Source organism: Drosophila montana, unplaced genomic scaffold (genome assembly GCF_035044405.1).
Source record: "Drosophila montana isolate Dmon_TW-CO22-7 unplaced genomic scaffold, ASM3504440v1 contig_2666_1, whole genome shotgun sequence".
Taxonomy (NCBI): Eukaryota; Metazoa; Arthropoda; class Insecta; order Diptera; family Drosophilidae; genus Drosophila; species Drosophila montana.
In genome coordinates, this window is record NW_026997533.1 from 662501 (window position 1) to 677536 (window position 15036).

The 15036-nt window shown below is 41.1% G+C and overlaps 1 protein-coding gene across 3 annotated transcripts in view; it reads right to left on the reverse strand.

The window, feature by feature from the left end:
* Positions 1-15036, reverse strand: part of Tomosyn (syntaxin-binding protein tomosyn) — a 30407-nt gene that overhangs the window by 5796 nt on the left and 9575 nt on the right. The window contains exons 7-15 of one of the 3 annotated variants that reach the window (XM_064683709.1): positions 14753-14960; positions 14615-14690; positions 14370-14524; positions 14108-14289; positions 13270-13434; positions 12880-13188; positions 12182-12321; positions 10428-10605; positions 3962-4871 (exon numbers count right to left, since the gene is read on the reverse strand). In XM_064683709.1, coding sequence (XP_064539779.1) covers positions 3962-4871; positions 10428-10605; positions 12182-12321; positions 12880-13188; positions 13270-13434; positions 14108-14289; positions 14370-14524; positions 14615-14690; positions 14753-14960 — 2323 coding nt within the window. Of the gene's footprint in view, positions 1-142; positions 447-2866; positions 2928-3961; positions 4872-10427; positions 10606-12181; positions 12322-12879; positions 13189-13269; positions 13435-14107; positions 14290-14369; positions 14525-14614; positions 14691-14752; positions 14961-15036 lie in introns of all 3 variants that reach the window. The other 2 variants (XM_064683710.1, XM_064683711.1) reach the window with 2 other exon arrangements.

Genomic DNA, 15036 nt, shown 5'->3' on the forward strand with positions numbered 1-15036 from the left:
TGCTGCTGCTGCTGATCAACGCCGCTGCCGCTGCCGACGCCACCGCTGCCGCCGCCGCTGCCGCTTCCGCTGCCCGCACCTGATAGGCCACCAACACTACCAATACCACCAACACCAACACCGCCACTAGCAACACCCGCACCTGCATCGTCCGCACCATAAACGCCAGACGCTGACGTCGACGTCGCTGCCGCTGCATTTGCTGACGACGACGTCAACGCGGACAGAGGATCGCCCATCGACTGCTGCTGCTGTTGTTGTTGTAGCTGCTGTTGCTGCTGCTGCTGCTGCTGTTGTTGTTGTTGCTGCTGCTGCTGTTGTAGTTGTTGTTGTTGTAGCTGCTGCTGCTGTTGCTGCTGCTGTTGTTGTAGCTGCTGCTGCTGCTGTTGCGCTGCATTTGCGCTCGCATTAGCATTAGGATTGCCGCCGCTGGCTCCGCCGTTGATCTGGTCAATTGTAAATAAACAATAATAAGGGAGAGGAGAGATACACACAGAGAGAAGGAGAGAAAGAGAGAGATAAATGCACTAAATGATTGAATGGAGCAACAAATCAATTGTTGTTCTTCTTCTTGTTCTTGTTCTTGTGCGAGCACGTGTGCATATGTGTGTGTGTGTGTGCGTGTGCGTGTGTGTGTGTATATGTATAGCATACTTTTTTGGTCAGTGATGGGTACGTGTGCAGGGAGTGCGGGAGGGGGGGGGGGGGGTGGTTGGCGCATGGAACAACGATAAAACTTAACGAATGCATAACATGAATGTGTGCGTGTGCAAGTGTCAACTTCGTTGCGTTTAGATGTGTGCGCGTGTGTGTGAGTGAGTGAGAGAGAGATACAGAGAGAGTAGTTAGCAATTAACAGTAATGCCCGCTGCCCGGAGTTCGCATTGTGCCAGGCAAACAATAAAGTTTGTGTTGATGTGTGTGAAAAGCGTTTGCTGCAGTGAACAGTGTTGGTTAATAGGTGATATTTAACGAAGTTCAGAGTGTTGGTGAATCTCTCGTGGGTGCAAATGAACAGAGATGAAACAACAAATCACAACACAGACGAGGGTGAGTGAGAGAGAGAGACATAGAGAGAGAGAAAACACAGCGATGGCGACTGTCGAGGGACGGAACAAAATATATAAATCTATATTATATATATATATATATATATATGTGAGACATAAAGCACGCGGAACGATCTGAACGATAACGAGATAATTAAATAGTATAAATAGTTAAATACATAAACATACAAACGTATGTAGATATGTTGTTAAGTAAGCAATAGGAAAAATTTCAACAGCTTATATAGAGAAGCGTTAGAGTATGTGTGTGTATGTGTCGATGTGTGTGTTACGTTAAGACAAAGCAAAAATTATATCGATATATATCGAACATGTATAATACATATGTGTGGGTGACAGTGTTATAAAGCTTACGAATTTTTGTATTTTTTTTGTTGTTTTTGTAAGTTTTGTTTTATTTTACAGTGTTGTGTAGGCAAAAAAAAAGGCAACGGTATTTATGCGTTGCAAGCGTTTTATCGATAACAAAATAATAAGCGTAAGAAGCCAAAACTTAAGCAAACGAACTGATATAATTTTAAAGCTTAAAAAGCGCTAGACACACAACACAATGATGGGCTTCCGATAACGAGCTCGATAGTTATCGATAACACAGATGAGCTTTTGCTGCTACAACAAGTATTTCAACGTGAATCGTTGCTCGTCAGACAGACATGTGACATACACAGAGCGAAACCAAACAAACGAGACACATACATACATACACATATGTATATTTATCGATAAACGATATCGATACATAGTTATCGAATAATGGTTTGGTATAAATAGTTATATATGATCTTCTTTTCTTTTTTTGTTTTTTTGTCTTCGGTTATTGGCAGTTTGGTGGATCAGGCTGGCCGGCGGAACGGTGAGTCCACGAGAAACGGGGCTTACTTAGTGATAAAAGATGACATTTATTTTCATGATGATGACGTTGATGAGCTTTGTTTCTTATGAGCTATGATGCAACATGGAGCTTACACAAATAAACGTGTAACGTACAACAGTCAAAAACAACCCATTTAGTATTTAAATATATGTAATGTTCTTTTTTTTTTTTTTGGTATTTTTGGTAATTTTTGTTGTTTTATATATATTTTGCACAGTGCATACACAGAGTACGATTGAGGGTTTTTTTTTTTTATTGGGTGAATAAGAATATATTTTGGTGGTTTTGTGTGGTTGGTATTTTTTGTGGTATTTTTTTTTTTTTTTTTTTTGGTTACAACAGTTATGCGTACTATATTTAAATTTATGGTAGTTATGTATAAACACACATACATATACATATATGTATAGATATCAAGAGACAGACAGAGAGAGAGAGAGAGAGAGAGAGTGAGAGACAGAGAGAGATAGTATTAGAGAGATAAAGACAGTTTTTTTTATATAACATTTTCGTTTGTTTGTGTTTTTTTTTTGTTGATTTTTGTATATTATTTTGCCGCCATTTTGTAAGCCGTTGCAGGGTCGGGGGGGGGGTTAGGGTACTGAGGGGCTTCACACTACTGAGCTAAGTATTGAATGCATATACATATATATGCCTATATGTATACATACATATATATTTACGTATGTGTAGATATGTGAGCATGTATTGTGATTGTGCTAATTCTGCCTCTGCTTCACAAACATCTTCTCCTCTTCTTCTTGCTCTGCTGCTTACTACATAGTATTGTTTGTGGGTGTGTCTGCCTGTGTGTGTTTGTGTGTGTGTGTGTGTGTGTGTGTGCGTGAGTTGTGCTTGAGTGTATGTGTGTGTGTGTGTGTGTATGTGTGTGTTTGTTGTTGTTGTTGTTAGAATGAATTACCAAAGAACTTCCATACAATCACATAAAGGCAGTTATATTGCAGCTCTTCTGCATCCGTTGCCTAGTTTCAGGAGAAAGAAGCATAGATAAGAATTTGATTTGCGATTGAAATTTGATTTGCATTGTTGCTGTTGTTGTTGTTGTTGCTGTTGTTGTTGATTGGTGCAAAACGATTTGTTGTTGCTATTTGTTGTTATTTTATTACTATTATTATTTGTATTTTGATCATTAAATATTACATTTGTTGTAGTTGTAGCTATTGAAAACAAAGAAACTCTACGAAATTTTATCGCTATACAAAATGCAATTCGATAAATCAAAATAATTTTGAAGCAGCCCCAACTTAACGAACCATTTCGTTCATTTACAGTAATTCAACACGCTCTCTAAATTTGTTTTCACAATAGGGCGGCGGTGGGTTTGGGGGCAGGGGGGGGGCTCAACTTGCATAACTACAATTAAAATCTACACAGCTTGCATACGAAACATACAAAAGCTTTTAGCAAAGAGAATGCGCGCCAGCCACAAAGAGAGGAGCAGCTAAAGAGCAACGTTAAGAAGGGGTTATAAGAGGAGGGGGGGAGGGGGGGTCGTTAGTGTGTTGCTTAACTGGGCACGTCCTAATATGCACACACACACACATATATATATAAACAACACACCGCAATGTTGGCAACATGGTAAATCAGCAGCAGCAGCAGCGCAGCCGCAGCGCAGCCGCAGCGCAGCCGCAGCGCTTGCCTGTGTATTTGTGTCTTTGTCTGCCTGTGTGTGTGTGAGAATTTCGGTTTTCGGCTCTCTCGCGATCGCTCTCACTAACTGCAACTGCTACAACTACAATTCGGAGCCTGTTTTTTTCTTGTTGTTCTTGTTCTTGTTGTTTTTGTTGTGTCTTTGTCTTTTTCGCTCACACGCTCACGCTCTCTGTGCGGATGGGAGTGAGATAAACATATGGTGGGCAGACAATTTTGCACGCCTTTACGCTCTCGCTTTCTTAACGTACTGACTGCAGCATGGTTGGGGGTTTCGGGGTTTTTTGGGGGTTAGGTGGGCTGGTGGGTTTTGCATAAAAATCTTTGACACACGCATACTTACGTATCTTTTTGGTTAGACTGCCGCTCATGAGGGGCGACACGTCATTCTTATTGGCCCGCCCAACGCCAGCTGCAATGCCAATGGCGCCCGAGCGCTGCTCTCGCGGCTGATACTTAATGTTCGGCACGGAGAGCAGACGCTGATCGCGCGACTTCTCTTTGAACTTTTGGCGCGTCGGCTTTAATGGCGGCTGTCCCTGTCCCTGTCCCTGTTGTGTCTCGCTGAGCGGCAGATTGTTTGGCCGCTCGCCGCTCTCCGGCGGCTGCTCAAAATCGACGCGCTTCTGCGTCGCCGTCGCAGCTGGCGTCGCAGTCGCTGCTGGCGTCTCGCCCGTATCACAATTGAGCATTGCTGTGGCCGCCGCGAGGCCGACATCCTCCTCGCGGCACTCGAGCGCCTCGGCGGCCATTTCTTCGGCCGTCGCCCCCTCCGGCGAGCTCTCCTTGGGCGTATAGAATATGGCCGAGCTGTTGCGGATCGCGTCCAGCTCGGTATTGACATTGAGGCTGCCGCCGATTTTCATATTGACTTTCGATAATTGACGCTTCAAATTGAACGTTTTCCAGGACATGGACTTGCGGCGATCCTGCAGCTCTTTCGGCGCCGCCGTTGCCGTCGCCGCCGCCGCCTCGTCCCGCTGCGGGCTCTTGGCCGCTGCCAGCGCTGTTGCCGTCGCTGCGCTGGCGCCGCCCACCAGCGACTCTTTGGTGCTGTTGATAACATCGGCCACGCCCACGACCGGCGATGTCGGCCGCGATACGCCCAGCACAGCCTCAGCCGCTGCCGGCGACGCTGCCGCTGCCGCCGTCGCCGCCGTAACATATGCCGACGTCGATGCCGTCAATGTCGCCTCATTCGCCTCCGGTATGAACTCAATCGACGGACTGTCCGGGCTGGTCGTATCGTTCAGCTATATATATATATATATGTAAATATGCGTCGAACGCGCGGTGGTACGGTGGTATGGGGGGGGGGGGGGGGGTGAGGGACGGGGAAGTTGTGATAAGTTGTGGGCGTGTTCGCCACATGTTTTTAAATAATCATATTTCCGCCGTTAACAAGTTCGCTTTTTCACAGGGGCATTCGACATAACCATACAAAAAAAACAATGAGGCGTGCGCCAAGCAGGCAAAGCTAAAATCGTGAAGAGAGAGTGAGAGAGAGAGAGAGAGGGAGAGAGGGAGAGGAACAACAGCTGTGAAGTGGGCAAAGAAGAAGCAGCAGCAAAATGAGTGCGAGAATTATGTGAGAGTTATTCAGTTATCTTTAATCTTCCAGTTCTTAACTCGTTTCGTTTTCCATGAGAACTCACTTGCGTCTAAGTAAAACTTCATAAATTTCTCATTTTCGCTTTTCTATACTCAAAAAAAAAAAAAAAACAGAAACAGAATATGTTGAAAATATTAGGGAAACGCTTTGAAATGATTTTTAGACTAATATTTGAAGCGTTCGAATTTTGTGCAATTTTTGAAGATTTCTTTGCGTTTACAGTTAAATACACTCGGCGAAAAAATCAGTGTGAGTGCTTTAATCGGAAAGTGTTTATGCGAAAGCGCAGAAATCTAGCTTGGAAAGCGTGTTTCTTCGAATATCTGGGGGGGGGGGGGCGAGAAGCTACACTCCAAGTTTCCTAGAAATAGCTCTTCCAATTATCGCGAGCTGATATATAAATAGGCTAAGATCCCTAAACTGTTTGCTCTACTAGAACATACATCCCAAGTTTCATGGAACAATCTCTTCCGATTGTCGGGAACAGGTATACAAATAGGGAAATATCCCTAATCTGTGTTTGCTCATCGAGAACCGAGATCCTAAGTTTCTTGGAACTCGCTACTTAATTTGTAGGGAAATATTCCTTATCTACGAGAAGCTATATGCCAAATTTCGTGGAACTAGCTCTTCCAATTATCGGCAGCTGCTATCTATATAGGAAAACATTCCTAAACTATGTTAGGACTACAAGAAACTGCAAGTTTCCTTAAACTCTTACACTTGTCGGGAGGTAAACAAATAGGGATATATCACTAATCAGTATTTGCTCTACGGGAACCTATATCCCAAGTTTTGTGTGACTCTTATAATAGTCGGAACTGGTAACTGGATCCTAAGGAACCTATATCCCAAGTTTCTTGGAACTAGCTCCTATAATTGTAGGGAAATATTCCTTATCTACGAGAACCTGTGTCCCAAGTTTCCTAGAAATAACTCTTACACTTGTCGGGAGGTAAACAAATAGGGATATATCCCCAATCAGTATTTGCTCTACGGGAACCTTTATCCCAAGTTTGGTAGAGCTAGTTCTTATGATTATCGGGCGCAGGTACACAAATAGGGAAACATTCCTAAACTGTGCTAGGACTATGAGCACCTATGTATATCCCAAGTTTCATGGGACAAGCTCTCATAATCTTCAAGTTATGCTCAGGTAAGTCCATCTCATATCTCATAGATACCATGAAAATGGGAGAATATATGCTTAAAATTGGCTAATCGAAGGCTTAACTCCTCTCCTCGTCCTCTCAATCTGGCATATATATACTCTAAGGACTCGCAGATCCTTTCTATTCCAAGGGCTCATTTGTAAACGAGTGTTAAATGGTTGAGAAAAGAATTGGAAAATTGTTTGGCCATAATAAAAATTCTGGACTTACAGATATCAATTAAAAATCAATTACATTTCTCAATTTGTGTTCTGCTTCTCTCTCATAAAGTTCAACTTCTTCTCCTTTTCTTTTGCTGTTGTTGTTCGTCTTTTTCTCGTTTATTTTTTCATCACGATTTTTGCTTTGCTTTTGTTTTACTTTTAAGGCGCAGATATTTTGTGTGTGTGTTTTTTTTTTGTATTGTATATTTATATATAATTTACTTTGTATTCATATGGGGGTATATACTGTACTTATAAATATGCATGTTCAAAAATGGGGCATGGGGTGGGGATGGGTTGTTAAATGGAGTTGAAAGAACTGTACACATACATAAAAGGGAATACGGAAAGTTACGGCACGTCAGAGAAAGCGTGAGAATACGAAAATAAATAATGTATCGAATTTAAGGGTTATCCTTGGCTTCATTTATCACTTTTGTAAAATACGCGGCTTCGATCCCTCAACTTTGTGCTTAGCCCGCTGCGCTACTCAAGCGAGTAGACTGAGTTTGAACCAGCGACTTCTCGCTTGTGCGTCCGACGCTCAGACAACCAAATGGACAATTGCCACTGAGATTGAACCAGCGACCTGTAGCTTGTTCGTCCGACTCCCAGACCATATTGACATCTGTCGCTACGTTTGAACCAGCTATCTCTGACATTTGCCACTGAGTTTGAACCTGCGATTTCTCGCTTTACGGTCACACGCTCAGACACTCATATTGACATTATTTGCTGAGTTTGAACCAGCGACCTCTCGCTTGCTTGTCCGACGTCCCGACCCCAATTTGACATTTGCCGCATAGTTCGAACCAGCGACATCTTGCTTGCTTGTCCGAGGCTTGAACACAAAATTGACCGTTTGCCGCTGAGTTTGAACCAGCGACCTCTCGCTTCTTTGTCTGACTCTCAGACACCAAATTGTCATATGCTACTCAATTTGACCCAGCGACTTCTCGCTTGTGCGTCCGACGCACAGACAGCCATATTGCCAATTGCCACTAAGTTAGAACCAGCGACCTCTCATTTGCTAGTACTCACACTTGACCCAAACGGTAGCTTCTGTCAAAATTGCAGCTTCCTCGCTTTTACGGCTTGTCCTATGCTTTTGCTGATCAATCAGTCCGTCAGTCAGGATAAATTTTCTTGTATATTTAGCTAAGCATTTATTAGCACCAAATGTTTAAGATAAACAAAGATAATACTCAGTGCGATTCAAAACTTTTTTGGTATTCTCACGCTTTCCCCGACGTCATTTTCTTTCAAAGAAAATGCTCAGATATATGTATGTATATATAATATATATATATATACAAGAAAAGTATACAAATGCGGGATGTATATGAGGACTACAATTAACTGAAGTTTTAAGCTGTTATATTTCCTATACAGGGCGTATAACAGTTATAACAGTTATGTCACACACACACACACACACTCAGGCGGAAATTAAGGAAAGTTCATTTGGTTAAACATAATTTTAAGAGATATTTCGCATTCTTTAATATAAATCTATATATGTATATATAATAGATGTGGCATCAATCAATATCAATCAATGGGCAATTATACATAACATTTAACAAATAGTTGAATTCTTTCACTTGTATTTGGTAGAGCTTATGTTTTAGTTAAGTTTTGGTTTAGTTTTGTTAGGGGTTTAAGTTTAGTTTAGTTTTATTTTGGTTTAAGTTAGTTTTGATGGATAGGCAGAAATGTTACATCTTGGTGGATTTGGTAGAGGGTCGTACAGGTGGATAGCAGATAAATATGTTAAAAACGCCAGGCCTCACAATAAAAAAAAAAGCAACTAACACACACATACATACATGTATACATACACTAAACACGCACATCAATCAATCAATCAATCAAAGAAACGTGTCTACTTATTAGAGATTGGAGAAATAAATGCTAGTTGTTGTTGTTAATTAATATTGGTTGTACGTTAAGGCTTCTCGTAGAAAGAGAGCGAGAGAGCGACAGACAGAGAGAGAGAGACAGGTAGAGGCAGAAAGAGAGAGAGAGAGAGAGAGAGAGAGAGAGACACTCACAACATACAAACAATGAAAATTTAATCAATCAACCAAATGGCATATCAATGATATTTCGTGGCGAGATGCGAGCAGTGAGTTGTGACAGCGTGTGCAACAATCAAAAACCAATCAATCATCAATCAATGCTAATCAATCAATCGATGCAGCGTGCAAAGGAAAATTTATAAAAATACGCAGACACGCTCACACACGTAGTAAGATTAAATGAAAGACAACTTGTTATATTTTTTCTTGTTAAATGTTTTTGTTTGTTAAATCAATCAATCAATCAATTATGATTTACCATGCTGACAATTTGTGTGTTCCGTTAAAATGTTTTGAGTTTCAGGGCAAAATTAGTAAAGTTTTTTAATTTAAAAGAAAGAGAGACAGAGATATACATATATAGACGGAGAGAGAGAGAGAGAGAGAGGAGAGATAGAGAGAGAGAGAAAGAGCGCGCGAGCTTTGAAAGAAAAAACCGAAATGGTTGCGCAACTGAAACTAGACTGCACTATTTAGTACAAAAAATACCAAAAACAAAACCATAAAATACTAAAAACATACCAAAAATATACTAAATTTCAAAAAAAGTTGCTTGTTTTACGCTTCAAAACTGTCTGTTAGCAAAATAAATCAAATTAGTAGAGTGACAAAAAGAACTCAGAGCGCTTGGAAGCACATTAAGACAGACAGAGAGAGAGAGAGAGAGAGAGAGAGATGTATATATATATGTATATAGAGAAAGAGAGAGGATAGAGAGAGAGAGAGAGGGAGAGAGACGGATATATGTATATAGCTTCAGCTAGTTTTGGGAGCTGGCCAAGCGTCTAACGCAGTTTCAAAACGAACTAACAAAAAAAAAACTAAAAAAAAAATACGCATAATTTAGAACTATATGAAAAAATACTAAAAATACTACTAAAATTATGTTTTTTTTCTGTTTACTACCAAATTGTTTAACTATATATAAATATATATATATTTTTTTATATGCATAAATTACGTAGATGTTATTAAAAATGTGTAGCTAAATGTTGTTTTTTTTTTTTTTTTTTTTGGGGAGGGGCTTTACAATTTTGTATGTCGCTTGCTTGCATGTGTGTGTGTCTCTGTGTGTGAGTGTATGTGTGTGTGTGTGTGTGTGTGTGTGTTTGTACTAAAAATGAGGGGAGCAAACTCAAAGGAAGACTGTTCGTGTGTGTGTGTGTGTGTGTGTGAATATAAGAGTCAATTTTCATCAATCAAAATGCCAGACAAATGCAAATGGGTTAAGTTATTTTTGGTTAGTTTCTTTTAGGTTTTCGGTTTAGGCTTATAAATAAAATAGCTTAATTAACTAAAGAAATCAAGGAAATGCGTTTGCTACAATAAATTAGCTTGTTTCAATCTTAATCAATCAATGCATATATATATATAGATATATAAATAAAATGAGTTTAGGTTTAAAATATTGTTGTATTTTTTTTTTAAATAATTTTTCATCAATCATTTTGGTATTTGTCTAACACTTGATGCTTGTGTGTCTGTCTGTCTGTCTGTGTGTGTGTGTGCGTGTGTGTGTGTGTTCGTGTGCGTGTCACTGATTGAAGGCGGCAACAGCATTATCATTATTAACATCATCAATCATGATCAATCAACATCATCACCATCATTACATCAATCATGATCAATCAGTGATGATCAATAATCATTTATGAGCGTTGAGCATTTAAGAGCCAACATCATCATCAATCGTTATCAATCTTTTTTTCTTGTATCATAATCATGATCAATCAGCACTTACCTGATCTGAACTGGGCGAACGGCTTTGCTCCTCTTTGCTCTCAATGCGTTTTGGACTTTTTGGTGTTCGCGAATAAGGATCGTGTGCGCCATACAGATCGGGACATGCAACACTCAATAGGCAAATTTTTTGGATTATATCAATTATGACAAGTCCATATTCGGTACCATAAGCCATTCTAAAAAAACAGAAAAAGAAAAGAACACGCCATCATGTCAACAAAAACAGCGGCATACAACAAAACCAAAACAAATAAATAAATATAACGCAAAACTAACGAGTGAAAATAAAAATAAAACTTAATAATAAAAATAACATCATTATATATATATATTTCGCACACACACACACGCAGGCACTAAAGTCCGTTTGTCATTCAGTCTAAATCTTGACTAAAGCTAACTCTAACGAGTGGCGAGTAACGAGTCGTGAGTAACGAGTAACTGCTTGTACTCGCCTAGCTACAATTGCAGAACGCAAAAGCAAACGTACTCTAACACGAGTGGCGAGTAACAAGTAGCGAGTAAAAAGTAGCGAGTAAAGAGTACCGAGTAACGCGTAGCTGCTTGTACTCGTTCCAGCTGGCAACTGTTGTAACTACTCATGATAACAGGGCACAAAATCAAAGGAAAAGCGAACTCTAGCGAGTGGCGAGTAACGAGAAGCTGCTTGGACTCGCTCTGACTGGCAACTATTGCAACACCTCGCAATTGCAAACCGCAAAAATAAAAAAAAAACCGCACTCTAACTAGTGCAAGTAACGAGTAGCTGCTTGTACTCGTTCAAACTGGCAACTTTTGCAACTACTCACGAGTAATTAACAGCAAGTAACGAGTAACTGCTCTAGCTAGCAACTATTACAACTAATCGGAATCGCAGGAAGCAAAAACGTATTCTTACGAGTAGCGAGAAACTAGCTGCGAGTAACGAGTAGATTGTACTTGGTCCACCTAGCAACCTTAAACTAGTCTCAAATGCATAACGCAACAACAAATCAAATGCATGACTTACTCTAACGAGTAACGAGTGACAAGTAGCGAGTAACGAGCAGCTGCTTGCACTCGTTCTAGCTGGCAACTGTTACAACTGCTCGCATTTGCAGGACGCAAAAATAAAGGAAAAACGTACTCTAACGAGTAGCGAGTAAATAGCTGCGAGTAATGAGTAGCTTGTACTTGGTCCACCTCTTCCTTTAAACTAGTTTCAAATGCTTAACGCAAAAACAAATCAAAAAATTAACTTACTCTAACGAGTGACGATTAGCGATTAGCGAGCATCGAGCATTTGCTAGCACTCGTTGCAGCTGCCACTACTTGCAAATGCACGCAAAATAAAACAAAAAACTTACGCTATCAAGTGGCGAGTAGCAAGTAGCAAGTAGCGAGTAGCAGCCTGCACTCGCTCTAGCTGACAAGTGTTGCAACTACACAACAAGGCAAAAAACAAATCAACACAGTTAAGCGGGTGCGCGGGTCTCGCGTTGCGTCCGTGTTATTGAGGAGGGGATTCAAGGGTAGCTTTTGCTCTAGGCTCTAAGTACTTTGTAGTCAGGCGCTTTCAGAGAACGTCATGCACAATATACGAATACAAACTACGAATACTCCACTAAATATTATGTTCTTTTTTTTTTTTTTTTTTGTCCGCGTGTCTGTGTGTGTGCGTGTGTGTGTGGAATGTGTGTATGGGGTGAGTGGGGTGTGTGTTTTCAGTGTGTTTATGGGCATGGCTAGGGGCTTGGAGCTAATGTTACTTACAGGCCATAGCTAGAGTTGATGCACAACGAGGTAACCTGTACGGTGCGACGATTCGGCCCCGTTGTGAGGCAAACCAATTGGGATTGAAAGCCCGGCGGCTTGCGCTGAGCACCAAAACGCACTTTGAGCGTGCACTCCGTCTAGGGAATAAAACAGATTTTAATAGTTAAATATGCGTATAAACATAACTCAATAGGTTATATATGGGCAATTCCAGTCGTATATTTTTAAAATAAACAAATAAAATAAAGAAAACGTCGATATTTGGTTTCGTTTCGCTTTTTTTTCTGTGCCTTTCTATGCGATTCTCAACAAGTTAAAGCTTCAAAACGCGTTTCTAGTATATGAATATTGAATACTTCATCAGACCGAACAGAAAAGTCGATCTAGACATGTTCGTCTGTCAGACACCGTCGAACTTCGAAACTGCGGGAGCTAAAGACCTGAAGCCTGAAATATATATTCTTTTATTATATACTTCCAAGTAAAGCTCGAAGTTAGGAAGCTTGGGATGAGGGTTATCGCATAATAAACACAGATTAGGCACATGACACCTCTTCAAGACCTCAATGCACACATATGGCATATTTAAGTCCTGAGGTTTCTCTAAGAAAGTCTAGTATATGTAGGCTTCGTCTAGCTGTATTTGGAATTGCGCATATATCTAGTTATATGGACAGATTCTAGTTGGTACACACCTTATCCGAATCGCTGGATTCGGTTTTTTGCACCTGATGTCCGGTGAGGAAATCGCATTCGGGACTGGTGCCATAGATGTCATCAAAGTTCTCATAGAGTATTGGTATCTCCAGCACCAGCACCTCCGATGTGGACTCGACCTTGCGAAATTTGAACAACATTACCTGACCCATGGCGCCGGCAACGCATAAACGTCGCGACTCCGAGCATAGAAATATCAAATGCACCGCCAGCGGATTGTCGCTGTCCGCGTGGCTCACATGACGCGGCTTCTCAAACATTTTCGCCGTCTTCAGTTTGTACAAAATCTGTCAGAGATCAATACCATGCCGATTAAATTGATTGGATTAGCACAGAGAGTGAGAGTGAGTATCTCTATAGAGGCAGACCTGCAGTGTGCCAGCGCCCGAGTCCCAGAACTTGAGGCTGCCATCCTGATGGCCAGTGATGACAATTTCCGAGTAACTGCACGAGGCTGGTGACCATTCGCCGCCCGAAATGGGCCATTCGCGTTCCGAGAAGCCCGTCTTTTTACTTGTCGTTGTGCGACCAACCTGAGAGAGAGAGAGAGGGAGAGAGTGGGAGAAAGAGAGAGCGAGAAAGTCGGAGATACATTGGTAAATAATTGTTGAGGTTAAAATGAGGACATATACTTTATCCTCATGGCAAACTTCATGTTAGCTAACAAACAGTTAATTTGACTGTAAAGTTCGAAGCGTTCCTACTGAACCGTAAACTTAAGGCTCATATTTTATCCTCATGTCAAACTTCATGTTAGCTAACAATCAGTTAAATTAAAATTAAATATTAAGTTGTTTTTTTTTTTGTGTCAAACTTTATGTTAGGTCACATGCAGTTAAATTAAGTTTTAAGCCCAAAACTATCCTTTTGAAATCTAAAAAGGAACCATTTTTTTTTATCCTGATGTCAAATTTCATGTTAGCTAAGAAGCAGTTAAACTGAGTGTAAAATGCAGAACGATTCTACTGAAATGACAATTGGGACCCGATTTTTTGACCTCATGTCAAACTTCATGTTAGTTAACCAGCAGTTAATTTGAGTGTAAAGCTAAAAGCTAATACCAATTATTGTATCCTTATGGCAAACTTCATGTTTAATCGCACTTAAATCAAAAAAAAAAAAAAAGGTCCCAGTTCTTATCCTCATGTTAGCAAAGCTAGCAGCTAGCAGCTAGCTTGATTATTTATCCCCTGGTCGAATACTTACAGAATAGAAAGCAGGAACCAAATCCGATGGGCAATCGGTTAAATATGTGCAACATGTAACAGGTGATTCGTGTAAGTCCATTGGATAAGGCGATTCAAAACATGGAAAACCGGGCGTTAATAAGTCTATTAATACTAAGTCATATTGAAGCAGCACAGCTATCGCATATGGCTCCTGGGTTTCTGCAGAGAGAGAGAGAGAGAGAGAGAGAGAGAGAGAGGTGTTCCAGTTTTTGTTTTCTTTTGGATGTGATTCGACTAACCGCAGGGCCAGGGATTCTCGCAGAGTGTGATGAAATCGCAAACGGCATGCTCCATCTCCAAAACGGTTGTGGTCTTGCCCACCATGACTGTGATGCAGTTTGACTTTGAGCCCTTCTCCGATGGCATGCCACCGGAGAAAATTGTAAAGGTTTCGCTGAAAAATTCGAGCAAAACCAAAGTTGAGAGAGAGAGAGAGAGAGAGAGGCAGAGAGAGGGAGAGAGAGGGAGAGAGGTTACGACCTACCCAGTTGCGCTTGACTTCAAGTCAACTTTATAAATCGGTTTACATTTTTCCGCGTTGCCCTCCTTGTTGATTTTCGCTGTGTCATCGAAAAGAACTCATCAATTATTGGGGCCAGAGAGAGAATCGCCTTCCACTTACCATGCGGACAAACTTGAGACTGGGGCTTCGGCTGCGGCCTGGTCGGCCAGGAGCATATCGAGCCATCCGTGTGGGAGGATACAAAATATTTGCCCTCGTAATGCCAGGCCAAGGATTTGACCGCCTCGGCTGCCTGCCATCGTATCTCCGCGCACTTCACCTTCAGATCCCACAGCACAAGCAGCCCGCACTCAAATGCAATAAGCAACTGTTCAGCCATTCGGGATTGAAGGTTCATTAATAAATCATGTTTATCTATCAAGTTTTATGGCTAGCTAGCACTT